Source organism: Chiloscyllium plagiosum, chromosome 10 (assembly GCF_004010195.1).
Source record: "Chiloscyllium plagiosum isolate BGI_BamShark_2017 chromosome 10, ASM401019v2, whole genome shotgun sequence".
In the NCBI taxonomy this organism is placed as follows: domain Eukaryota; kingdom Metazoa; phylum Chordata; class Chondrichthyes; order Orectolobiformes; family Hemiscylliidae; genus Chiloscyllium; species Chiloscyllium plagiosum.
In genome coordinates, this window is record NC_057719.1 from 56363079 (window position 1) to 56388745 (window position 25667).

The 25667-nt window shown below is 38.5% G+C and overlaps 1 protein-coding gene across 1 annotated transcript in view; it reads left to right on the forward strand.

Annotated features, from left to right (window-relative positions):
• ctage5 (CTAGE family, member 5) overlaps positions 1-25667 on the forward strand; it is a 53170-nt gene that overhangs the window by 22513 nt on the left and 4990 nt on the right. The window contains exons 9-26 of the mRNA XM_043698441.1: positions 586-663; positions 3339-3449; positions 3637-3708; positions 3793-3897; positions 4689-4811; positions 4894-4960; positions 7048-7103; positions 9295-9385; positions 14990-15128; positions 15859-15960; positions 16042-16102; positions 17430-17465; positions 18366-18433; positions 22180-22292; positions 23150-23278; positions 23535-23678; positions 24969-25054; positions 25262-25490. Of these exons, the coding sequence (XP_043554376.1) occupies positions 586-663; positions 3339-3449; positions 3637-3708; positions 3793-3897; positions 4689-4811; positions 4894-4960; positions 7048-7103; positions 9295-9385; positions 14990-15128; positions 15859-15960; positions 16042-16102; positions 17430-17465; positions 18366-18433; positions 22180-22292; positions 23150-23278; positions 23535-23678; positions 24969-25054; positions 25262-25490 (1810 nt within the window). The remainder of the gene's footprint in view (positions 1-585; positions 664-3338; positions 3450-3636; positions 3709-3792; positions 3898-4688; positions 4812-4893; positions 4961-7047; positions 7104-9294; positions 9386-14989; positions 15129-15858; positions 15961-16041; positions 16103-17429; positions 17466-18365; positions 18434-22179; positions 22293-23149; positions 23279-23534; positions 23679-24968; positions 25055-25261; positions 25491-25667) is intronic.

The window sequence follows — 25667 nt, forward strand, 5'->3', positions numbered from 1 at the left end:
GGATCTGATTGAGACATATTAGATTATTAAAGGATTGGACACTCTGGCAGCAGGAAACATGTTTCCGCTGATGGGTGAGTGCCGAACCAGAGGACACAGCTTAAAAATACGGGGTAGACCATTTAGGACAGAGCTCAGGAGAAACTTCTTCACCCAGAGAGTGGTGGCTGTGTGGAATGCTCTGCCCCAGAGGGCAGTGGAGGCCCACTCTCTGGATTCATTTAAGAAGGAGTTGGATAGAGCTCTCAAAGATAGTGGAATCAAGGGTTATGGAGATAAGGCAGGAACAGGATACTGATTAGGAATGATCAGCCATGATCATGTTGAATGGCGGTGCAGGCTCGAAGGGCTGAATGGCCTACTCCTGCACCTATTGTCTATTGTCTAAAGCTGGTCAGTTGAAAATCTGCTCATTTTAGTGTAAAGTCTATTTGGAGAACTAATGCATTTTTAACTTAATTTATTACAATTTAATATCCAGAATTGATTGAACTGCCACGATTTTTTCATTTGTACAAAAATAAGTTAAGATCTATCTTTATTAATTATTTATCTATAGTTTAAAACAATTGTTCTCATTTTCAGTACAAAGAATTTGAATCATCTGTAAAGAATGCTGCTGACTTAAAAGAATCAACAGAAACAACAACTTTACAGCTTCAGGTAAGGATATTGTGAGTTAGAGTTTCAGGAAAAATAATTGAATAAGCTGGCCAGAAGATTGAGGATGAGTGAAATTTAAAATTATCTTTTAGAGCTATAACCCAAAATATATTGTCAAGTATATGTGGATCTGTTCTATGTTCTTCTATGAGTCCAAAAGAATTGATACTGAGGAGTGCTCTAAGGAGCACCTACTATTTTGTCATATGGACTTGTGGGGAGAACAGCTTTGGGTTTTGGAGGAGTGAGATCTAACATCCAAGTTCTCCTCATAGTCACTGTAACTGACAGCTGTAAACTTGACCCTATTTCGTGAACACCCACAAGGTATTAATGGTGCTGCCAGTGAAAGAAAAGGCACAACCTGATCACGATACCCAATATCAGGGTGTTCCACCCCACCAAGTGAACTCCTCTCACCGTCACTCTCAAGTGGCCTGGATTCCTCATCAATGCTAGAGATCTTCCTGTGTGCATTGTCAGCAGCTACACTTCCAATGACAGCTGCATAACCCTGATTGATTGGTGACTTGAGGGTAGGGGAGGAATGGTGGAATTTTTGCCCCCAGAGGGATCCTGTGGAAGACTTGGTGTTGCCTAGTTGAGCATTTGAGACTTTCCAAAGAGGGCAGTGTGTGTTTAACAGATCAACATCCATGTTTTGAATTAAACAGTAGAAGACTTTTTGGAGATTTACAAAAGCTTCGTTGTAAATTTATAGTTTAACTCAAATACCAGTTTAATTATTCTCTTCTCCTTTCTTCATCCAGAAGCCAACCCCACGAGAGAAGAACTCAGCTCTATCTTTTTAAATAAACCAAATAACCAGATTAAGAAAAAAAAAACTGCTCACCAAGAATATTGTATTATTAATCAAAACCTGAAAACAGGGGTAAATCTGGGGGGGGGGGTGTTGGGAAACTAAATCAAAATAATGTTGGGTGGGGTGGGGGAAGCTAATATATCCCAGATCCTACAGTGGCCACTGTAGAATCCAGCTGTTTTTAAAGGCATTTTCTAATCAGCCCATTCAGGCATGTAATTACACACTTCTGGAGCAGGTGGAACTTGAATCTGGGTCTTCTGGCCTAGAGGCTGCAACACCCCTACTTTGTTGTCTCACAAGTCTTCCCTAACTGTAGATATTTATAATCAGTCTGGTCAGATGTGTTATGAGGGAACTCGGGACTTTTGACCCAAAGGTAGAGACACTCCCACAGCACAACAAAAGCACCAACTCTCTTTTTCTGAAATAAAGAAACCCACCACCAAATTAGCCAATCACCAGTGAACTACCACGAGGGACTGTGTAAAAATAACAGGAAAAAAAGAAGGGGACGAAAGCAAAATAGTGTTGGAGGGGGAAATAATGCACCCAGCCCCCTCAATGTCCAGTTAATAACCCAGTTTTCATTTTCCAATCTTAGCCCAACTTTAGAAATTCTATCCTAGTTTAAAGATATTGTTACTGAATCTTGTGCAGATATTTATTGATATGCCTCTGGAGTGGGTGGGAATTGATCTTAGTCTACTACCACTGTGCCACAAGTATCCTAATTTTTCTTTTTTGTGTGACTATTGATTTATTTTAATCTACAAAGATTAATTTCATGTAGATATTTACTAATAACCCTGCTTGAAGATATTATTGTACAGCTCTGGAGTAGTTGAGACTTGAATTCAGGCCACCTGATTCAGAGATGGGGATACTATCACTGCACCACAAGAACCCTTACGAACCAGTTCGGTTTTTTTTTAATCAATCTGTTCAGATATGTTATGGCACAGCATTGGTGTAGATGGGACTTGAGCCCAATTCTTCTAACCCAGTGGTAGGAACATTATAATTACATTATTAGAGCACTCCAGAGCCCAGTTCTTTAGATATTTTATAATCAGCATGTCCACAGATGTTATTGCATCCCAGTGATGCCTTTCAATAACTGTGTTGATAATGTCAACTTTTTCATCAGTGATGCAGCTCTTTCCCTTCAGTGTAATATTAGCACTAAACAGCTTTCATTATGCTCACCACTACTGTGTTCTAAACCAAACATTCTGAATTGATCATAATTTGAAGTATATCTCTGAGATTGTTTTGCATATTTAGCATTTTCACACCCTTCTGACTACTTAATTTTCTTTTCTTTGTGTTTCTCATTTCACAATTGAACTATTTACTGCCAACTAATTCCCTTTTTCAAGAATCATGTATTTCAGACTATACCAATAATTATCAAAGAGAAAGATATAAAGTGGGAGTTGGCAGTGATTAGTTTGTAATTTCAAATATTCGATTAGGAATTCCACCATCATGTGCAGATTTTTAATATGGGGATTTTAAAATAATCAGTCTTCCCTGTTGCCATTTTATAAAATTAATTTTACAACTGCAGATACAGCTTAGAACAGACTCAGGTTTATGTGTTGGATGTTTGTGTGAGGGAAGGAAGAAGGTTGCAATCTTGCTACATCAAAAGAAAATCTGATCCAATTAAAGTTTTTATGCTTTTCCAAATTAAGTTAAGTTAAAATGTCCTTATTCTTGATTTCAGATGGTGGCAAAAGGGTGTTAAAATAGCTTTGAGGGGCTAAGTTTTTTTTTTGCAGTTGAGTTTTTCTGTACAGGTGAGATGATGTTTAGGATCAACTTCATTTGTAAAACTTTTTCTTAGGACGCATATGCCAAGTTGGATAAGTCAAATGGCAATCTTAGACAAACCATTGATCAGCTCACACAGGACCTAGAAGAAGAAAAGCAAACCAGATCCCAATGCAGCAATTTGGTATGTAGTAACTGAGCAGTTCCATTTTTTTTTTAAATTTTAATCCATTGTTAACTATTTAGTTATAAATGCTAAATAGTTAGCATTTATAACTAACTAACAGCTGTATAAAAGTGTTGTCAAATGTATGAAGAAAGCTGGAAGTATAGGTCCTGTATAGTTTTAATTGCAAGTTTACTGCTTGCAGATTACAGAAATCCGAGCAAATTTAACTACCCTAGAAAATGAAGCACAGAACCTTCAAGTCCAAATTGAAGAGGTAAGGCATACAACACACAATTGAGTAATGCTGATTTGTTTACAATGAGACAGAAAAGAATTCAATGTCTGTTTGTATTTTAAGACTACAACTGAATTAAAAGCAATTCAGATTAACAACTCCAAGCATCAGGAATCCTTCCAAACTGCGCAAGAAGAAAATTATCATCTTAAACAAAGCAAAGAACAGGTATGGCTGAAATATTTCACTCAAACATTTTATATCCTGCAAAGTATAAAATGTATCTGTTTGGCCTTTGTTTCTTCAAGGATGCTAACTGATATTGTGTATAGAATAACAATGAGCTATGGCAGTGATAATCTAATGGTGATTAACTAGAGATGCGTTTAATAATAATTAAAGAGGGTTTAGTATGATTTGTTTGAATTTTTTTACCCTTTTATGTTGTAATATGTTTTTTCCTTTCACCATCTTGCAGCATAAACTGTGTTTCATACAAAATGAGAACCAATGAAACATTCTCCAAGCTTCTCACCATCTTGTGCAGCATCTAATAGCTAAGAGATATTGAAGTTAACTTTTGCAAATCGTTTTCTTTCTCCCTTTCTATAGGATAGTGCCTAGCTTCCAATCTCCAGTTTTTGATAAGTGTCCTGATTAAGATTTGGAATTTATTTTGTATAATCATGGCTATTCATTTGTAACCAAGTTCACTAGGTTGTATTTTTGAATATCAAAAGTTACAATGTTTTCTTTCCAGCATTGTCTAATAACAGTTTGTCACTGTATATTTAATTTCTTCTCAGTTCAAATTTTTGAGCCTTTGTGCAGTTTTGTGCTGGACTTGTGGATCTGGATGCAAGTTCACTTTTACGTTCTATTTTATAACTAAGTGGATAATTGTATTTGTTATAACTGAGATGCAGGTTCTTGATCGGATCAAATGTTTTGAATGTATTGATTATACCCCACTATGTAGCGGGTGTCTTACAAGCCATTCTCATGATTGTATTCTATAGCTATTGCAAGAATCAGAAGGATGGGAGGAGCGGTACAGTGAACGTTCTGAACAAATTAAATTATGCGAGAAGACACAGAAAGATATTCGGAGAGTTTTTGCAAGTAAAGAGAATGAGGTGAAGGTAAGGTCTTGTTCCTATAAAATCAAGTAATAATGCAAGCAGTTCTTAAAAATATTCATTTCTGATTTTTCTTTATTTACAGACTCTGACAAGCTGCCTTCTAAAGATGAAATTATGGAATGTACCTGAGGAGGAAAGTCCTGCTGAAGGTAATAGCTAGGGCAAAATGGATCTAAACCTGAAAATGGGGAGTGCTTAGCTAGTGATTCAGTGAATTAATATTAGGTCTAATTGAAGAGTTTTTTTCTAAGAAAACCAGCTAAATCTAGTTGTTGGTGTGTTTGCTGGTACCAATAATAGTCTGGAAAAAGAAGATTAAAAAAAAGGAACAGGAGAAGATCATACAGCCCAATCAAGCCTGATCTGCCAGACTTAGGACTTTGTCCCTGCCTTCCTGTTCAAACCCTGCCTTCCTGTTCAATCCCTGAAAAAGCAATCAGCCTATCTGCAGTTTAAATATTTTCAATGATGGTGCATCTGTAACTCTCAAGTTAGAGCCTTCCAAAGATTCACAACACTTTGGAAAAGATTTCTCCACATCTCGCTGTGCTAGTTCTGCCATCTTTAGTGACATATGCTCATAAATCTCTCTCTGCTCCTGCACATCTTTTACTATAGTGCCCTCTTTATAACGTATCCTCATGTTATTTATACCAAATGAATTACTTCATATGTATCTTCATTGAATTTTATTTGCTACCCACTCACCTGCCTAGTTCACCAACTTGTCCATGTTGTTTTGTAGCATTACAGCACCCTCACAGTTTACAATGTTTCCAACTTCTGTACCATTGCAAACTTGGGTATTGACTTCAGCACATTAAGAGATTATTAATATAAAGCAGGAAAATAAATGGTTCTGTAACCTGACCCTTGGGGAATGCCACCACAAACCTTCCTCCAGCCTGAAAAATATCCTTTAACTCTGTCTTCCTTTCCTTCAACTGATTTTGTATCCACATTGCTATTGTTCCTTTAGTCCACAAGCTATACCTTTTCTCACAACTCTCTATATTGAATACCTTTTGAAAGTCCATGTAATCACGTCAACAGCATTACCCTTATTGTGGGCTCCTCAAAAATCTCCAGAATTTCTTTATTGTTAAGATTGTTCTGACAATTCAGAAATTACCCTGGTACTAAACCCCCAGCCATCCATTGAAAGTAGCTATTTCTCAAAATATGGGGTAATAATTGTTTAGCTGTTTTATTTATTTTGTAGTGTTATTTGCTTACAGCATCAATTAATTTGTTTGTTTGTTTGTTTGTTTTAATACAAATGATGCAAATCTCTTGCTGAAGTTCAGGTGCTTTCCTACATATGTCCTTATTCGGTAGCAGTGATATTGACTGGAAAAATAGGGAGAAGTTTTGGGAGTTTGAACAGACCTCCAAAGTAGAGTTTAAAAATACATAAGGATTAATTGTGATTTACTTCTTCAAAAAAAATCTTGTTACATACAACGCATGTCATAAAAAACACTTCAACACTTTAATAACTCATATTTAATAACTACTTACCACAACCCTCTTGCTCGCTGCCTCTTTTGCCCACTGCTTTCCTTCTCCTTGTCAACCCTCTCACTTGCCATTTCACTCCACAATGATCTCACTCACTCCATTCTCCTGTTTGCTGAACCATCAGCTTACCATTTCCCTCACTGACCCTTTGGCGTGCTGCTTCCCTCTCTGAACCGTTGTGAGCAAAAGCAAAAGCCCGTTGTGGGCTTAAGAGATGGATAACAAAAGCAAGGAAGTGCAAGTGGGAGGGAAGGAGAAAGTGGCACAGGCAGCTTGTGGGAAATTTGTGAGGGACGTGGTGAGTAAAGGAGACATGGTAGGAAGGTGAGTATAGGAATGGCACTAAACATGAGGATGGTAATGAGTAGGAGAATTAGTGAGCAGATTAATGACAGCAAGCTGATAGCTCAGTGAAAGGCTACAGCAAAGCCACGTTCAGGCCACAGATGGCTCAAGGGCCAGATTCTGAATAGTACTGCTGAATAGGATGTAGTAATATCATTTTTATCTTTTGAACACTGTCCTAAGTTCTGATTGAAGGAGCTGGATCAACTAATTCTGGTTAAGGACCTTCCCACTAATATGTCACACTTTCACTTAGTATGTGTGCTTCCAGGTTGATTGGTGTTAAATTTCATGGCCCTTTTTATCCTAAGTTTTGGATTCTCAGGATGCTAACTTGTTTGTCTAAAACATGTTTTTTTTTGTGTATTAGAAATGTCAGAAGAACAGCAAAAGGAAAAAATTGAAAAATTGATTTATTTTGCGAAGGTAAGTTACAGTTTGCGGTATAATCTCTATGCTATGTCACTTGTTTTCATACTTTCTAATAAGATATTCCTGGGCAATATTCTATCTTTCTGATGCTCCACATAATGTACTTGCTTTGAAATGTGTGAATAAATGTTAAGTTTTACAGTATGCCAACATATCCTAATATTCTTTGTACTACTGGAGAGATAGTGATTCTCATGGAAAAATGAAACAGCTAGTACCATTAACTGTTGTTCAATGTACAGAACAACCTCAGTTAGCCGAACTTCAATTATCCTGTATAAACGCTATCTGCTATCTGAACTCTCAGTTATCCAAACAAAATACTCCCGCCCATCATGTTTGGACAATCGAGGTTGTTCTGTGCTGCATTTTGGAGAAATGAACTGGAGTGCTACTGCACTGCTGCTTCCATTCAACAAAACATGAAAAAAAACTTAGCATAACTTAGCTTAGCCCTTTCTTGTCCCTAATTAATTTATAAAGTATTTTTAATATATAAAGCACATTGTCCTCGATGTATCACCGAACCACAATTTTACACAAACGGAACCAGAGTGAAATCTTGTGGAGATGTAAAGGGTCTCTGCCACTGGCTGAAGTGTTGCAAGAGCCCTGAGCACAGCTTTTCAGGAAGGCTTGCCACATTTTGTTCCACTCAGGCACTTGAAAGGCCAGCAGCAGGCTCTACGCAGAATCAGGAGCAAGTGGGGAATGATCTGTCTTCCAAGAGCAACAAGTCAATCAGCAGCAAGGTCCCCTCCCCACCCCAAAGCCCCCATGGTTAACTTCAAGAAAGATAAGAGAGTAGGCAGTTAGTCCAGGTGTCTTCTATGGCTATCCCCATTTCAAACAGATATGCTGTTTTGGAAAATGTAGGGGGTGATGGATTCTCAGGGGAATGTATTGAAACTGGCTTTAATGCAATGAGGGCTATGTTGTGTTCCAACAGATCAATTGTGTTAGGGGACTTTCTAGTCTGAGGTACAGAGAGACATTTCTGTGGCCAGCAGAGAAAAGTCAGAATGGTGTGTTGCTTCCCTGGGCCAGGATCAAGGATGTCTCCGAGAGAGTGCAAAATGGGGGAGAGGGGCCAGCAGGAGGTCATTGTACACATTGGAACCAATAACATTGGAAGGGAAAAGGTTGAGATTCTGAAGGGAGATTTCAGAGAGTTAGGCAGGAATTTAAAAAGGAGGTCCTCGAGAGTAGTAATATCTGGATTACTCCCGATGCTAAGAGCTAGTGAGGGCAGGAATAGGAGGACAGAGCAGATGAATACATGGCTGAGGAGCTGGTGTATGGGAGAAGGATTTGCATTTTTGGATCATTGGAATCTCTTTTGGGGTAGAAGTGACCTGTACAAGAAGAACGAATTGCATCTAAATTGGAAGGGGACTAATATACTGGCAGGGAGAGTTGCTTGAGCTGCTCAGGAGGATTTAAACTAGTAAGGTGGGGGGGTGTGGGACTGTCCAAAATCTGTCCACCATCCGCAAGACACAAGTTGGGAATGTGATGGAATACTGTTAAATTGCCTTGAAGCACCAGCAATAATCAGAAAAAACACACACATACCATCTGAAACAAAGCAGCCCACTTGATTCGCACCTATTCAGCACCTCAAACTTCATTCCCTCCACCCCCAGAGTACTGTGGCAGCAGTGTGTGTACTGTCTACAAGATGAGCTCACCAAGGCTCCTTTAACTGTGCCTTCAAAACATGTGATCTTGATCACCCAGAAGAACAAGGCAGAAGAAATATGGGGAATTCATCACCTGTAGGTGTCCCTTCCACTTCCCATCCTGCGTTGGAAAAATCTCACTTTACTTTCCTCCACTGTGTCAAAAACCTGTGGCAAATCTAATCTGACTGCAGTGATTCAAAGTGATGTCTGATCGCCATCTGGATAAGGACAGTCTAGAATGGGCAATAGCTGATAGCCTTTATGGTCACACTGTCGTTTCAAGAATGAATATAAAAAATATACATAAAATAATTGATCCAGCACAGGAGACCATCATTCAGCTCATCAGGCCCGTGAGAATGAAAATTGTCCCTATATAATTTGCTGATATCAATTTGCCAGAAATTAGCCACTTAAAATAAAATAAAAGCTTTAAAACTCCATTGTGACAATGTGATGTTTGTAACTATTGTTTTGAAATACTTTTAAATCTCTTTTAGTTAAATGCTGAGTTGAAGTCGGCAGAAGATGAAAGAAATCAGATTTACAGCAAGTTATCTGATGAAATCAAAGCAAAGCAAGAGCTGATGGGTAAATACAAGAACTTGAAACATTCATCTATTCATTGTAGAATATTACTATATCATGTGTCTGTTTTTAAGAAGCAGATTGCATCAGTACATGGTTGGAAAGTTCCATTCCAGTGTTGGTTTTTATTTGAGGAATTTTCTTAAGCAACATTTTTATTTCCTTTATAACCAGTTTGAGGTTTTCCCTCTTCGAGGTTTAGTACATAGAACAGTACAAGCCATTCACCCCTCTATGTTGTGTTGACCTTTTATCCTACTCTAAGGCTAAACTAACCTACATGCCCTTCATTTTACTATCATCCATGTGTCTATCCAAGTATTACTTAAATGTCCCTCAAGTATCTGACCCTACTACCACTGCTGGCAGTGCATTCCACACACCCACTACTCTCTGTGTAAACAACTGACCGCTGACATCTCCCCTAAACCTTCCTCCAATCACCTTAAAATTATGCTCCCTCATGATAGACATTTCTGCCCTCGGAAATAATCTCTGACTATCCACTCTATCTATGCCTCTCACCATCTTGTACACCTCTATCAAATCACCTCTTATCCTCCTTTGGTCTAGTGAGAAAAGCCCTAGCTCCCTCAACCTTTCTTCATAAGCCATGCTCTCCAGTCCAGGCAGCATCCTGGTAAACCTCCTCTGCACCCTCTCTAATGCTTCCACATCCTTCCTATAATGAGGTGACCAGAACTGAATACAATATTCCAAGTGTGGTCTAACCGGGGCTTTATTGACCTGCAGCATAGCCTTGCGGCTCATAAGCTCAATTCCCCTGCCGATGAAAGACAACACACCATACGCCTTCTTAACAACCTTTTCAACTTGGGTGGCAACTTTGAGAGATCTATGGATATGGACCCCAAGACCCCTTTATTTCTCCACACTGCAAAGAATCCTGCCTTTAACCCTCTAATCTGCATTCACATTTGACCTTCCAAAATGAATCAGTTCACACTTTTCCAGGTTGAACTCCATCTGCCACTTATTAGCCCAGTTCTGCATCCTGTCAATTGCCCGTTGCAACCTACAAAAGCCCTCCAAACTATCTATCACTCCAACAACCTTCATGCCATTGGCAAGCTTACGAACCCACCCTCCACTTCCTCATCCAATTCATTTATAAAAATCGCAAAGAGCAGAGAGCACAGAACAGATTCCTGCAGAGCACCACTGGTCACCAAGCTCTAGGCTAAATATTTTCCATCAAATACTACTCTCTGTCTTCTATGGGCCAGCCAATTCTATATCCAGACAGACAGGTTTCCCTGTATCCCATGCCTTCTTACTTTCTGAATGAGCCTACCATGGGGAACCTTATCAAACGCCTTGCTAAAATACATATACACGACATCCACTGCTCTACCTTCATCAATGCATTTTGTCACATCCTCAAAGAATTCAATAAGGCTCTCACAAAGCCATGCTAACTATCTCTAATCAAGCTATGCTTTTCCAAATAATCATAAATCTTATCTGTCAGAATCCTCTCCAGTAATTTCCCTACGACCAATGTAAGACTGACTGATTGATTGGTCTGTAATTCCCAGGGTTATCCCAATTCCAGGTCATTGAACTTCAAACTGAGCTACACATCTTCTCTAAAATTGCTTATCCCTATTCCCTTTCTTGAACAAGGGAATAACATTTGCCACTCTCCAATAATCTGGCAGTACTGAAGCGGACAGTGAGGACACAAAGATCATCGCCAAAGGCGCAGCAATCTCTCTCCTCGCATCCTATAGTAACCTTTGGTATCTCCTGTCTGTCCCAGGGGACTTATCTATTCTCATGTTTTTTTTAAATTTCTAGCTCATCCTCCTCCTTAATTCAGCTTGTTTCACACTGTCCTCACAAACGATAAGGTCCCTCTCATGTTTGAATACTGAAGCAAGTATTCATTAAGGACTTCCCCTACCTCCTCTGACTCAATCCCACCCTCCTACACCAGCTCTTCAGCCACGTGTTCAGCTGCACTCGCTCTCTGTTCCCTCCACTTTCCTTGATTGGCCCTACCCTCACTGTGGCCATCCTCTTGTTCCTCACATAAATGTAGAACGCCTTAGGGTTTTCGTTAATCCTACCCGCCAAGGCTTTTTCATGCCCCCTTCTCGCTCTCCTAATTCCATTATTCAGTTCCTTGTTGGCTACCTTGTAACCCTCTCGAGCCCTGTCTGATCCTTGTCTCCTCAACCTTAAGTTTCCTTCTTCTTCTTGACTAGATGTTCTACATCTCTTGTCATCCAAGGTTTTTTACCCTATTATCCCTTCCTTGCCTCAGTGGAACAAACCTATTCAGTACTTGCAGCAAGTGCTCCCTAAACAACCTCCACATGCATTTCCCTGTAACTCCCCCTCCCCCAATTAAATATTTTCCCATACCGTCTGCACCTGTCCCTCTCCATTACTATAGTAAAGGTCAGGGAGTTATGATCGCTATCACCGAAATGCTGTCCCACCAAAAGATCTGACGCCAGATCTGGTTTGTTGTCAAGCTCCAGATCCAATGTGGCCTCCCCTCTAGTCGGCCCATCTACATATTGAGTCAGGAACCCTTCCTTGGCACACCTGACAAAGTCTGCTCCATCCAAACTATTGACAGTAAGGAGGTTCCAATCAATATTATGGAAGTTGAAGTCACCCATGATAACAACCCTGTTACTTCTACACATTTCCAAAATCTGCCTCCCAATCTGCTCCTCTGTGTCTCTGTTACTATTGGGGGGTTCTATAGAAAGCTCCCAATAAAGTAACTGCTCTTTTCCACCCATAATGACTCAGTAGACAAACCCCCTTTGACAACCTCCCTTTCTGCAGCTAATATGCAAACCCTGATTAGCAATGCCACTCCCCCACATTTTAACTTCTCTCCTTATTCCTTTTGAAATACCTAAACCACTGAACATCCAACAACCACTCCTGCCCCCATGATATCCAAGTCTCCATTATGGCTACAGCATCGTAGCTCCAAGTACTGATCCATGCTCCAAGTTTATCACACTTATTCCTGCCGCTTCTTGCCTTAAAATAGATAGACTTCAAACCATCACACTAACAGTAACTTTGCTCTATCAATTGTCTATCCTTCCTCTCAGACTCTCTGCATATTGATTCTGCATGTTCACCAGATACCCCACCCTCTGATCCCTAGCTCCGGTTCCCATCCTCCTGCCAAAGTAGTTTAAACCTTCCCAAAGTACGCTAGCAAATTTCCCGCCCAGGATATTGGTGCCCCTCCAGTTCAGGTGCAACCTATCCTCCTTTTACAGGTCGCATTTTCCCCTGAAGATATCCCAATGATCCAAATATCGCAATCCCACCCTCCTGCACCAGCTCTGCAGCCACGTGTTCAGCTGCACTTGCTGTCTGTTCCCTGCCTTACTAGCCCATGGCACTTGTAGCAATCCTGAGATTATTCCTCTTCTCGTCCTGCCGTTTTAGCTTCCAACCTAACTCCCTGTATTCACTTTTCAGGTACTCATCCCTTTTCCTAGCTATGTCCTTGGTACCGATGTGTACCACGGCTTCCAGCTGCTCACGTTCCCCCTTAAGAATCCTGTAGACATCTCTGACCCTGGCACCCAGGAGGCAACATACCATCTGGGAGTCTTGCACAGGACCACAGAATCTCCTGTCTATTCCTCTCACCGTTGAATCTCCTATCACTATTACTCTCCTATTCTCTCCGCTTCCCTTCTGAGCCACAGAGCCAGATCACTGCTGCAGATGTGGCTGCTGTGGTTTTCCCCTGGTAGGTAAACCCCCTCCATCTCCAAAAACAAAACCGTGTCCAAAGCGGTATACTTATTATTGAGGGGATTGGCCACAGAGGATTCCTGCGCTGACAGCCTATTCCCTTTCCCTCTATCATTTTTCGAGATTTCCATTTCTACGTGTATGAAATAAGCTGCCAGAGGAAGTGGAGGAGGCTGGTACAATTGCAACATTTAAAAGGCATCTGGATGGGTAAATGAATAGGAAGGGTTTGGAGAGATATGGGCCGGGTGCTGGCAGGTGGGACTAAATTGGGTTAGAATATCTGATCAGAATGGACGTATTGGACCGAAGGATCTGTTTCCGTGCTGTACGTCTCTATGACTCTAATTCTTACAGGTTTGTCAGGCATGATCTCCCCTTGACAAAGCCAGTCTGAATCAGCCCAATTTTACCATGCAGTTCCAAGTACTCTGCAATTTTATCCTCAATAATGGACTCTAAAATCTTAATAACAACTGAGGTCAGGCTAACTGGCCTCTAATTTGCCATCTTGTGCCTCCTTCACCTCTTAAACAAGTGTTCTGCATTAGCCATTTTTCAGCTCTCTGGGACCCTCCCTGACTCCAGTGATCCCTGAAAGACGGAAACACTTAGTAGAAAAAATAGTGGCCATTGTGAGGAACAGAGAAATTTAAGCGCTAAAATAAATTAAGTAGCCACAAAGGCCAATAGTATTTTGAGTTTTATAAATAGAGACATAGAGTGAAAAAGTGTAAGTTCTCTCATCAGTTAAACGGTTCTGTGCCTTATAGAAGGACTTTAGAGCAAGAGGTAGTGCACAGTGAAGATAATGGGACGGGAATGAGGAGTAACTTGATGTACTGAGACGGTTTCCCCATTTCTATGAAGATATTTAATCAAACTAATTAAAATAATGAACGTATGAGTTATGGTGACTGAAAAAATATTGTTTTTGACCGGTGGAGAGTCAATGATTTGGATCATCACTTTAAGTTAGGTTCTAATTTGGAAAAAGTTAGTAGAAATTTCCAAGAGTTATTGGAGTGTATAACTTTTGCTACGGGTAGTAGTTGAGGCAGAAACCTGTGTGTTTTATGAGAGAAATGATTAAACACATGAAGCATGGATAGAATATAAGACAATTGGATTATTCTTGTTATAGCAAAGAGTCAGTGAATGACCTGTTTCTGTGATTTAAAATGTTATTGTTCTCTGGCTCGTCGTCTTTCAACAAACAACCAGTTTCACTTGGATACCATGTACTGTTGATTTACTGTCCTTTTGCTGGCAGTCTCTCTGCACATTTCCAAAATAAAAATTTCTAGTTTCAATGTGCTTGCATTGGTACATGGTATGCTATTTTACATCATGTTTCTTTTTGTTAATACCTTCACTTAATATTTTTCCTAATCCATAATTCTCCTGAAAATTCTCTTCTGTGACTATTTTGTGTTATGGCTGCTGTCATACAAAATACAACTGAACTTGTGGGCGGCACGGTGGCACAGTGGTTAGCACTGCTGCCTCACAGTGCCGGAGACCCGGGTTCAATTACCGCCTCAGGCGACTGACTGTGTGGAGTTTGCATGTTCTCCCTGTGTCTGCGTGGGTCTGCGTGGGTTTCCTCTGGGTGCTCCGGTTTCCTCCCACAGTCCAAAGATGTGCAGGTCAGGTGAATTGGCCATGCTAAATTGCCCGTAGTGTTAGGTAAGGGGTAAATGTAGGGGCATGGGTGGGTTGCGCTTCGGCGGGGCGGTGTGGACTTGTTGGGCCGAAGGGCCTGTTTCCACACTGTAAGTAATCTTAAAAAAAAATCTAACTTCTAATGTAATCAGGAAGCTTTTTCTTTCCATTTGGCAGAGCGAATTGAAAAACTTCAATTAGAACATACTTCTGTACAAAATGAGACAACTCAGTTTGAGACTGAATACAAGACCATTCAGCAGAAGTTAAAGATCATGACAGAATTATACCATGAGAAAGAGATGGAACTTCAAAGGTACAAAGCATGATTCAGGTAGAATTTAAATGAAAATGAATCGTGTAGGAATATGATTACATTAGTCTCAGAAAATCTGGTTGTATTTAGTAATACGATGCTGATTTTGATGCTTACACTTGGTCCTGATCTTAACTTTAAGAGAGGGGGAATAAGGTGAAATCCAGATCATTTCTTAATGTGAGGGAAAATCATGTGGAAACATTGCTTTCTATTCACAAGCGTGTATGTTCAGCAACAATAGTTATGGCCTGATGTAAATGGTTTCTTCATGTAATGAAATCACGTATGGTCAATTGAGGTGTGGAAAATAAGAAAATGCTGATTAAAATGGAAGTTAATCGAGTTATTCTTCAACAATTTATGTTTGAATTTTGTTTTCATAAGAACGCAAGTCCAGTTGTCATCAGTGCTTTCTAGCCCGTTATAATTTAGGAGGCAATATTCAATCTGTAAAGTTCTGTTTTTCATCTACTAAATATCCTGGTGTTGCCTGGTTAGAGTTGATACTTAGAGAGACACCGTTTCCTTCCACTTAATATAAACCCTTTCAGAAACTGAAAATCCCCAATGAAAATTCCTAAGTCAATAAATTCCAAAATATTAATGCAGCTACTGATAGCACTAAGCCATCACCGTGAGACATTTGTAATTGTTTTTATTCTTAAATGAACCGGTAGAAGGTTGTAAGGTTGTGAATAATTTCTCACAATTGTTGCATTGTACATAGAAATTTGACATTAGAGGAGCATCAGCGTCTACAGAAGGAAGAGAAGCTTTCTGAAGTCGATGAAAAGATTAATCAAGCAACTGAGGAACTCAATATTTATAGGTAACTGGCATTTTCAGTTGTTATTTAATACCTCATTTCAGTTTATTTCCAGTACCAATACAATTCTTACTTTCTTTTCAGGCAACGTGCTAAAGATCTTGAAGAAGAATTAGTTAAAACTATACAGTCGTATAAAAATCAAGTATGTAAGACAAAATTATTGAATAATTTTCACTAGTTTCAATATTTAAAAAAAAATCTTCAATAATGTACCACCATTAAGATCCCCTGCTTCTAAAGCCCTCAGCACATATTTATAATTAATCCCATTCTGTATTCTTTATAATTCCAGTTCATCCAAAAGTCTGCTGGCTATATCCTATGTTGCACAAAGGGATAGATTCTTGGTTTGTGCCAAGGTAGAAGCCAAAGCAGGAGAGACTGGCTGAAGAGCTGTTTCTCATCCTCTTGGTTGTTTTGCTGAGATTGGATCAGGTATTTGGCTGCCTGTTGGTAGCCAAGCATTCGGGCTCATTAAAAACCATTAGGTCATTTGGAATAGTCCCTCAGATGGCAGGTGCCAGTTTAGGGAGTATTGCCAGGTTCCAACATTCCAGATAAATCTTTAGACTCTTCCTGCAGTTGAAGAGAGAGCACTTTCCCTCCATCCCCACAATGATAGTCTGGCTGGTAAAAGCCATTTTTAAGATTTTTAAAGATTGGGAAGAAGTACTGTCGTTTTGAAGAGTCTCTGTTTTACTTCTACGGTCAACTGTTGTTCTATTCAAGCTGAAAAACCTGAGAGAGTTCTCCATCTTTGAGAGCTGTAAGGTCAGTGAACCTCAGAGTTTTGGTGCATGAGTCCACACTGCACTTTGCAAGGTAGATGGTCCTGATGTTTGTTTCTCGTTCTTGCAAGGAATATTCAGCTCAAATCTCAGTTATCCATTACACGAGTGCTAACTGACTTGTTTAGTTCCTAATGTTTAAAACCTGTTCTGGTTTTGCAGTCTCTATAACTGTAACATTTTCTACCTCTACTTGAACTCTATTTCTCTAACTTTGGTCATGTGCATCCTTCTTCCACCACCCTCCTGACTCCACCTTCCATTCAGCCCATGCCTTCAGTCATTTTGTACCTATTCTGTATAATTTAGTTTCAGATTCTCTATGCTCTGTCCTATTTTCCTCACACACACTTGACACACTTTAAACAACACATCTCCTCCCATTCCACCTAATACTCATTCTTTGGCTTGATATTGACTAATCTGATTACACTTCTGAGAAATATTTGAGATACTTTTTCTATGTTTAAGGTGCTATATTAATGTGAACTGTTGCATTAAAAATGTACATGATTTTCCCATTATCAAAAGCAAAGACATAATATTCAATGTTTTGCTTGTTAAATTGAAGTTTATGAAACATTATCTGTTAATGTCAATGGATATAATCATGTTGTCAGATAGGGCTTCTTCATTTGTCGAACAGACTTCAATTAAACAAATTTTTGTTTGTGTTTACAGATTGTATCTCATGAGAAGAAAGCACATGATAATTGGGTGAGTTTTGGATGTAAAATGGCGGTTCTGGTTGTTTAAATTTCTGATGTATCATTTGGTCTGATACAATTTAAGTATTTTGCATTGGTTGTAAGCTGACTTGTGACATCTTGGGTTTGTGAAAGATGTTAGATCAATGCAAGTTTCTTTCTTCTTTTGTACTTTCTTTCCAGCTGTCACTTTTTTTAGTCCTCCTTTTCTCCCAGCATAATTATCGTAACTGAATATATCAACATTTATCGTTTAATGTTCCTGTCCCAAACTTCTCAGAGTAGTTGGTAGCTATGTGTAGTAGATGTCTTTGTGCAGCACATTCCTGAAATTCCTTTCCTGTTTTACCATTCCCTTATAGAGGGAAAAACGGGTTAAATTAATCAACTGATCATTGGACAAATTTATTCGTTTTGGGAAAATATTCAATTGCCTGTAAGTGTACAAGTGAACCGAAATGGCTTTCATGACAGTTGATAGTTCCTTACTGAGGCTAAATCCAGATTTATTGAGTAAATTCAAATTCCACCAGTTGCCAAGGTAGGATTTAAATCTGTGTTCCCAGACATTGGCCTGTGCCTTTAGATTATAATCCAGTGGCTTTACCATATGCTGTTGCCTCTGAGAATTACTATAGCTATTCTGTATCAAAGTGATTTCATCTATGACCCATTCTAGGAACCTAGTTACAAGATGTTCTATGATTTTATTTTGATTGCTACTATATAATATTTCTCATTAAAAGTATGAAATCATTGTTGGAAGTGACATGCTTGTGAAATTACTTAGCAGGCTTATCTGGATTGGTCAGTGAGGCCAATATCCCAGTGGAATATAGAGAACTAATAAAGGCTAATATTTGCATTATCTGTACTTGGATCATTTTAGAATAAATACTTTTATTTGTAGCTGTCCGCTCGTGAAGCAGATCGAGAGCTTGGCAATATTAAGAGAGAGAACATTCACCTTCGACAAAAGTAAGTTGATATCTGTTCCAAAATATTTCAACATGATCCAAAATGAGTTTTTTTTATTTGTATGTGATAACAATATTTCTCTAATGTTTATGAAGATTGCTATCTCAAGCTCAAAAATGAGATTTGTTTTGATAAATACATTTTTAGATGTTGATGTTTTTTTAAAAAAATTAATATAGATTACTACTGCAGATACTTTCAATGTTATAACCCATATGGATACAAACAGATATCTTGTTTGAAAGTGAATTTGCAAGATAGGAAACGACTACAATATTTGAAAGTTTATTGGGTCCGAGATTACCTTCAGAGTTTATGGTTTTTCTCCTTTTAATTTGGTGGGTAGAGGATATAGAAACTGATTCCATCAGTTAAAACATTTTTCCCCTAAACCTTTAGATCTATGAAAATGTTTCTCCAGATTCTCTTTCCTAAGTCGGTTCTACTTCAGAAAACAAAATTGTAGTTCCAGGATTTTTCCTGCAGGCTTCTGAACCTAGCAGTCAGCTGAAATTGGGTCAGAAGCTTGCACTGAAGAGGAAATGACCACCTGAGTGGTTGCCCTGAGGATAATTACACTCAGTGGCCAGTTGCTGGGCTCACTGACCAATGAAAGACAGGGGTCAGGCCTGTGAAACTGGAGGGCTATTGAGAGTTCCTTTGGCTTGAAAGGAACTGCAGGTTACATTGGAGGCAAATAAGGAAGCGAGCACTTGAAAATGGAGCTGCGCTCTCTACAACTTCTTTAAATTTAAAGTTTTTGCAACCAGGTAATCACTGAGAGGTGCGGGGCAGTCTGAGCTGCTGTATTATAGACAGAAAACCCTCTTACCTACCACTAGGTGACTGAATCCAAGTGGTTCAACTGACCCTCGTCACCTGCAGAAACCTGAAGGCAAACTTGAAAAGAAAATAGTTTGATCACATTATACTTGTTTGAAAGCTGTATTTTGCCAGTTATATTTGAAGAGAGAAGTATAGATTTTGGATTTTTTGCATTATCCTAAATATTAAACATTTGTATATTCATTCATCCCTTTTTGCAGTATTGATGTACTGACATGATGCAGTGTTCATTCTTTTCCTGGCTGTGGGTCACATTGCTGCAGATTGTATTGCATTACTTATATTCTGGATTAGTGGTGCTGGAAGAGCGCAGCAGTTCAGGCAGCATCCAAGCGCTGCTCCTTGGATGCTGCCTGAACTGCTGCGCTCTTCCAGCACCACTAATCCAGAATCTGGTTTCCAGCATCTGCAGTCATTGTTTTTACCTCTTGCATTACTTATAGCTGACCATATACTTGAAAAATCCTTAAATAATATATTGCCAGAAAAAACTGTTCTGCACAAAGTGTTTGCTCCCATATTGCCATAACAAAGACGACCATAAACATTGGATACATTATTTCCTGACGCTTAAATAGGAGATCTGTTCTTGTAACAAACAAAGGAAAATGTCCCCAGTTTTTGGTGACTTCTCACACAGAAAGTTACTAAGTAAAATTCGAGTGCATGCGATTGAGAATTAGTTGACAGACAGAAAGTAGGAATAAAAAGATCATTCTTAGAATGTTACTATTGGGGTACCACAACTGTTCACAATCTGATTTGGATGTGGGGATCAATTGTAATATTTCCAGATTTCCTGATTACACCAAACGGGAGGGAATGAAAGATTTGAAGCGGATGCAAAGGGGCTTCAAGAGGACTTGGACAGGCTAAGTGAATAGACTAGAACATGGCAGATGAAATATAATGTAGATAAGTATGAAGTTATTCACTTGATAGAGAACACAAAGAATATTTCTTAAATGGTAAGAGTTTGGGAAGTGCTATGTCCAAAGGGAGCTGAATGTCTTTGTCCGTAAATCACTAAAAGCTAGCAGGCAGGTGTAGCAAGTAATAGGAATGCAATCTGTATGTTTCCAATCATTTCAGGGGATTTAATTACAGATTTAAACAACATACACTTGTTGCAATGTATTGAGCTGGGTAAGACCTCACCTGGAATATTGTGTGGGGCTTTGAACTCCTTATTCAATAGCTTGACTGGTGAATCTAGAACAGGCAATGTAATGTCAAGTTAACAGCCAGGCTCTTTAAGACAGATAAGGAATGTCTTCACTCAAAGTAGTGAATCTTTAGAATTCTTTACCACGAGGGCTGTGAAAGCAAGATCATTGGGCATATTCAAATCAGAAATTGATAGGTGTCTGGAGACTAAAGACATTAAGAGATATAGAGATAATGTGGGAAAGTGGAAATTAAACACCTGCCTTGACCTAATTGAAAGGTAATGCTGGCTTGATGGGCTGAATAGACTAATCATTTTCTTGTGTTCTAAAAGTATTACTTCGAGATAACCTCCCTGACCCCCGCCGCCCCCAATAGTTAATGCAGAAATGTGACCCACCTGATCTATGCAAGAATAAATGCTCTGCACCAGCATCTTCCCATCTTACCCTGATATACTAGTAACAGTATGTGTTCCTTAGATTCCTTTCCACTTTGTATTTAGCTAGCCCACCTTTTAATATATTTGTTATTGATTTTCACGTGGTAATAAGTTCCACATTATCACCACACTATAATTTTATTAGTAACTAATTTATATTTATGACCCTTAAATTTGCACTTCTCTGTATTGTCTAATTCCATTGTAATTTTAAAGATTTCTATTATGTCACCAGTCTGCCGCTTTTATGCAAGTGAAGAGGGACTCTGCCTTTTCAAAGTTAAAAATCACACAACATCGGGTTATAGTCTAGCAGGTTTATATGGATGTATTAGCTTTTGGAGCACTGCTCGCTGGTGGGGCAGGATTATAAGATACAGAATTTAAAGCAAAAGATCACAGTATCATGCAACTGATACACTACATTGCACAAATCTAGATTGCTGTTAAGATTTTCATCTTTTAGAATCGATTGCAGGTTTTGATTCATTTAATATGTAAATCCCAGAACTTCTTTCAAGTCACATTCCCGAGATAACTTAAGGTTTAATAAAAAAAAATGACATCTCAGCTCAGACAATGCATTAGAGATGTGACGTTAGAATCTGTCTGAGCTCTGCTCTGAAAGCTAGTACATCCAAATAAACCTGTTGGACTATAACTTGGTGTTTTGTGATTTTTAACTTTCTCCAGTCCAACACCAGCACCTCCTCATTGTGTCTGCCTGTTCAGTCATTTCTGATCATGATTCCCTCCGATTTAGTTTCATCCTTGTGATTCTTTGGATTTACAACCTGCCAAGGGAAAGTCCTTCAGAAAACGTTATTACAGATTCTAGAATATAAAACATGGTCATCAAATGGTGATTAGTATTGCTTGCAATTCAGTGGAAATTAGTGCAGGATCTAAAATACATCATTGGGGTCTGCATTTAATCTCTACAATCCTCTTGATGGTCTAATAGTAAAAATGATTTGGAGATGCAGAAGATTAGAAGAAGCAGCACTTCAAAAGCTAGTGCTTCCAAATAAATCTGTTGGACTATAGCCTGGTGTTGTGTGATCTTTAACTTAGTAAAAATGATGAATGGATGTATATAGAAAAGAATAGACTTTACATTAGAATAAAAAGTTATCCCATAGGGCCTTGTCTTAGCTCTGGGCCAGAAGGTCCAGGTTCAAGCCCCAATTGTCACAGAGGTATGTGGGACATGTTAAGACAAGTTGATTCAAATAACTAAAAGTCTATCCTTGTGCCAGCTTTAGGTATAAAGTATGTCTTCATTTTACAGGATAACTGAAGCGGAATTCAAAATGGACATAGCATTGAAAGGTCCACTTGTCAATGATACGTCTGGAAGGCCAGCATTATTAAGTTCTTCAACACTTGTCCCACCTTACAGAGGTACCTTTTAACATTATTTTTCAGGACTTGTGAACATTACAACTTAGGAGAAGTTCAAAGCTGATCTAAATGTGGTCTCAACTCCACTTTCCTACATTCCAATAATACATAAGTCATTACTCATACTCTGCCGTTTAAAAATATTCAACAGCCCTGACTCCACTGCTCTCAGAAGCGAAATCCAAAGTTTTATGACGTTCTGAGAGAAAAATATTTTTGTATCCCTCAAATCAGCAGTATCCTACACATCCCAACACAAACACAGATGTTAGTGTGAGGGAGAAGGAGATTATGTGTATGTGCAGGAGTGGGTGTATGAGATAGAGGAGAGTGACTGACTAGGGAAGGGCACAATGGAGAGGGATGCGAGGGTAGACAGAAGAGTGATGAGTGTGGGTGAGGGGTCAGAGTATAGGTGTTGGAGGAAGGGCAAATGTGGTTGAGTTGAGCAAGAACAGGGACAAAAGAGGGGCAAGAGTGCAAGAGAGACTCTCAGCAAATATGAGTTTAGCTGAGAGAGGGCGAGTATGAGAGTGCATTGATAGAGGGTATGGGAGGCAAGGCCATTGACCACTGATTTATTCAGATTGTTGATTGACTGAAGGTAGACAGAAAAATGGACTTGAAGCCTCAATCAGATAAGCCAGTCTTCTAGCAGAGTAAGCTTAAGTGGCTGAATGACCTCTGCTGCTGCTAATTTGTACATTCTTCTGATGTATATTCAAGAGACTTCACATCTGTGACTTAGTTTATTTATTACACTTTTTGATTTGTCTACGTCTTAATTAAAACCAGAACTCTCTTGATTTCATGAATGGAAATTAGCGGTGTTTTGTATTTTGCGTATTGCATTGCAGGAAGTTCTCCGTATGGTTCTTCTCCAGTGGGTCGACCTGGCTCTGATTCCATGGGCTTTCTGTCACCTCCATTGATAGATGGACCCTTAAGGTTTTCACCTTTGTTTCCTGGAAGACCAGATTTCAAAAGTAATATTATCCTTCATAATAGTTCAGACTAAGTACTGAGCACTCCAATTGTCATTTTTGTTTAGCTTTCTGAATAGTAAAGTAAACATACAAGTGCTCTTGTGAGCAACAATATGTGTAAAGAAATTGTTTTGGAATGCAAATTAATTTACAAGATGCAATTCTATAGCGTGTACAGTGTTTATTTGTTAAGAATTATTAGCCATAATATCTAAAATGTATTCTAATTTGTTTTAGTGTATCTTTATGTCTATAGCACAAGGTCCATCAGTCCATGCCTCAAATGAAAATGCAGATTCAGTCTCTGACCAGTTGTCTGATCACCATGGTCCGCAGTCAGATAGTGGTTCGCTGTCCCCTGTGTGGGAAAGAGAACGGAAGCTCTTGGAGACACCATCAGGTATATAAGGATCTTTATAAAGAAATTTTGTCTAATTTTTGTGTAATATCAGGCATCAAACAAGGGATATATATATTCTGGAAGTTTATGTGAACCAGTAGAATTACACACTTACATTTATCTATTCTAGTTATAAAATAATACTGAAGCCATCATTTTAGTATAACACAAATGAATTGAGGAAATAAAGTAAGTTATAAACCAACTTGAGAAATTTGTGGGAAGAAAATATATTTATGATTGAAATCGATCAAAATCCAAAAACTCTTCATCATTCATACTTCTAAAATTTAAATTTAAATAGGCCTAAAATATTACTTTGACAAACGTATTCTTAACAGTGAAATAAAAACAGAGTATGGTGGATGCTTGAGATTTGAAATAAAAATTGACAGTGCTGGAGAAACTCAGCATGTCTGGCAGCACCTGTGGAGACAGAAACTGAGTTAACATTTCGAGCCGATGTGACATTTCTGACTTTTTACAACTTCTTTGTATTGGACTTGCAATGTTAACTTTTTGTGTTTTTCTCTCTCTGTAAATGTTGCAAGATCTGAGTTTCTCTAGCATTTTCTGTTTTTATTTCAGATTTCCAAAATCAATAATATTTTGCTTTTATTTAAATCCAATTTTCATTCCCCCAATGAGAAAAGTATTAGAGCAAAGTGGCTGAAAAATGCAGGCATTACAAAGTCTAAATAACAGTGAAAGAAGATGTACTTTAATGTTTAAACCATATCATAAATTTATTAGTTAAATTTTTAAAATGTAAAGTACTAAATCTAATTCTGGTATTTGTGCACTCATTTAATTTCTAAATTTAATCTTTGCGTTCCATTCGTTCATTTTGGGAAGAAGATAATCATATTTTATGGGGTTTTTTTATTGTTTTCTAAACCTTTCCTATTTGGCAAGATTAGTTGGTTCACTCCTTTATCATTTCACTAATCCCTTAAAAGTTAAATGAAAGGTTAAGTTCTTTCAATCAGTCACATGGCAGTCTTGCTTTGATCATTCCACATCATGTTTTATCAAAGTTGGTAGGTAATCATAAACTATTGTACTGCTACAACAGGGTGCTGAATGTACTTTCTATCCTCTCCATATGTATGTATGGGTGTGTATTGTGTAGTGTTTGCAATTTGCTAATTTCTCTTAGTACTAAAGAGAAATAAATTAGTCACAGGAAAGTGTAGAAAATCGATGAGGATACCATTGCATTTGTAATTGTCCTGATATGATAAAACATAATTTATAAATAACTTTATTATAAATTTTTGATTTGAACAGGTGAATGCTCAACGCTGGAAAGTAGCATGGAAATTTCAAATTCTGCTCCAGGGAATCAGACACAAGTCCATGCAAGTCTACTTCATGTATTATTACTGTCTTACTTTTTATGCTCTTCTCTCCCCATTGCCTCTTGCCTTTTAAATGTCACCAAGAACACAAACCATGTATCCAACTGAGAAAATCCCACAACTTCCAACAAGCTTTGTATTTTTAACTTGATTACACAGCTCATTTTATTTCATTTTTAGATTTATTATGACAGATTAAATAAAGTGTGATCTTTTCTGCAGGGCACATCAAGTATATCTATAAACCAAACCCTACCTACTGAACCTGACTTTGGAGTTAGACCTGGTTTTGCAGCTGCTTCTGCTAAGCAAATACCTTCCTTACCTTTTGATCCACGAGGTCACTTCCTGCCCAGGGGAATTCCACTTCGTCCACGTAGTGGAATCTATGGTCTTCCAGAACACATCCCTCTAAGAGCTTTTGGTTTACCACCTCATCCTGCCATGGGAAGTAAGTATACTCATCTATTTATCCATTTGGTGACAGTATAAAATAAGATTATTTGTAAACATTCATCTCAGGTGCTGAAAAATGATCTAAATAGCAGATGAACTATCTTTAGATGATTGTATTAATTTTATTTAAGTGGGACTAGTTTGGTTTTGGAACATGGTTGGCGTTAACTAG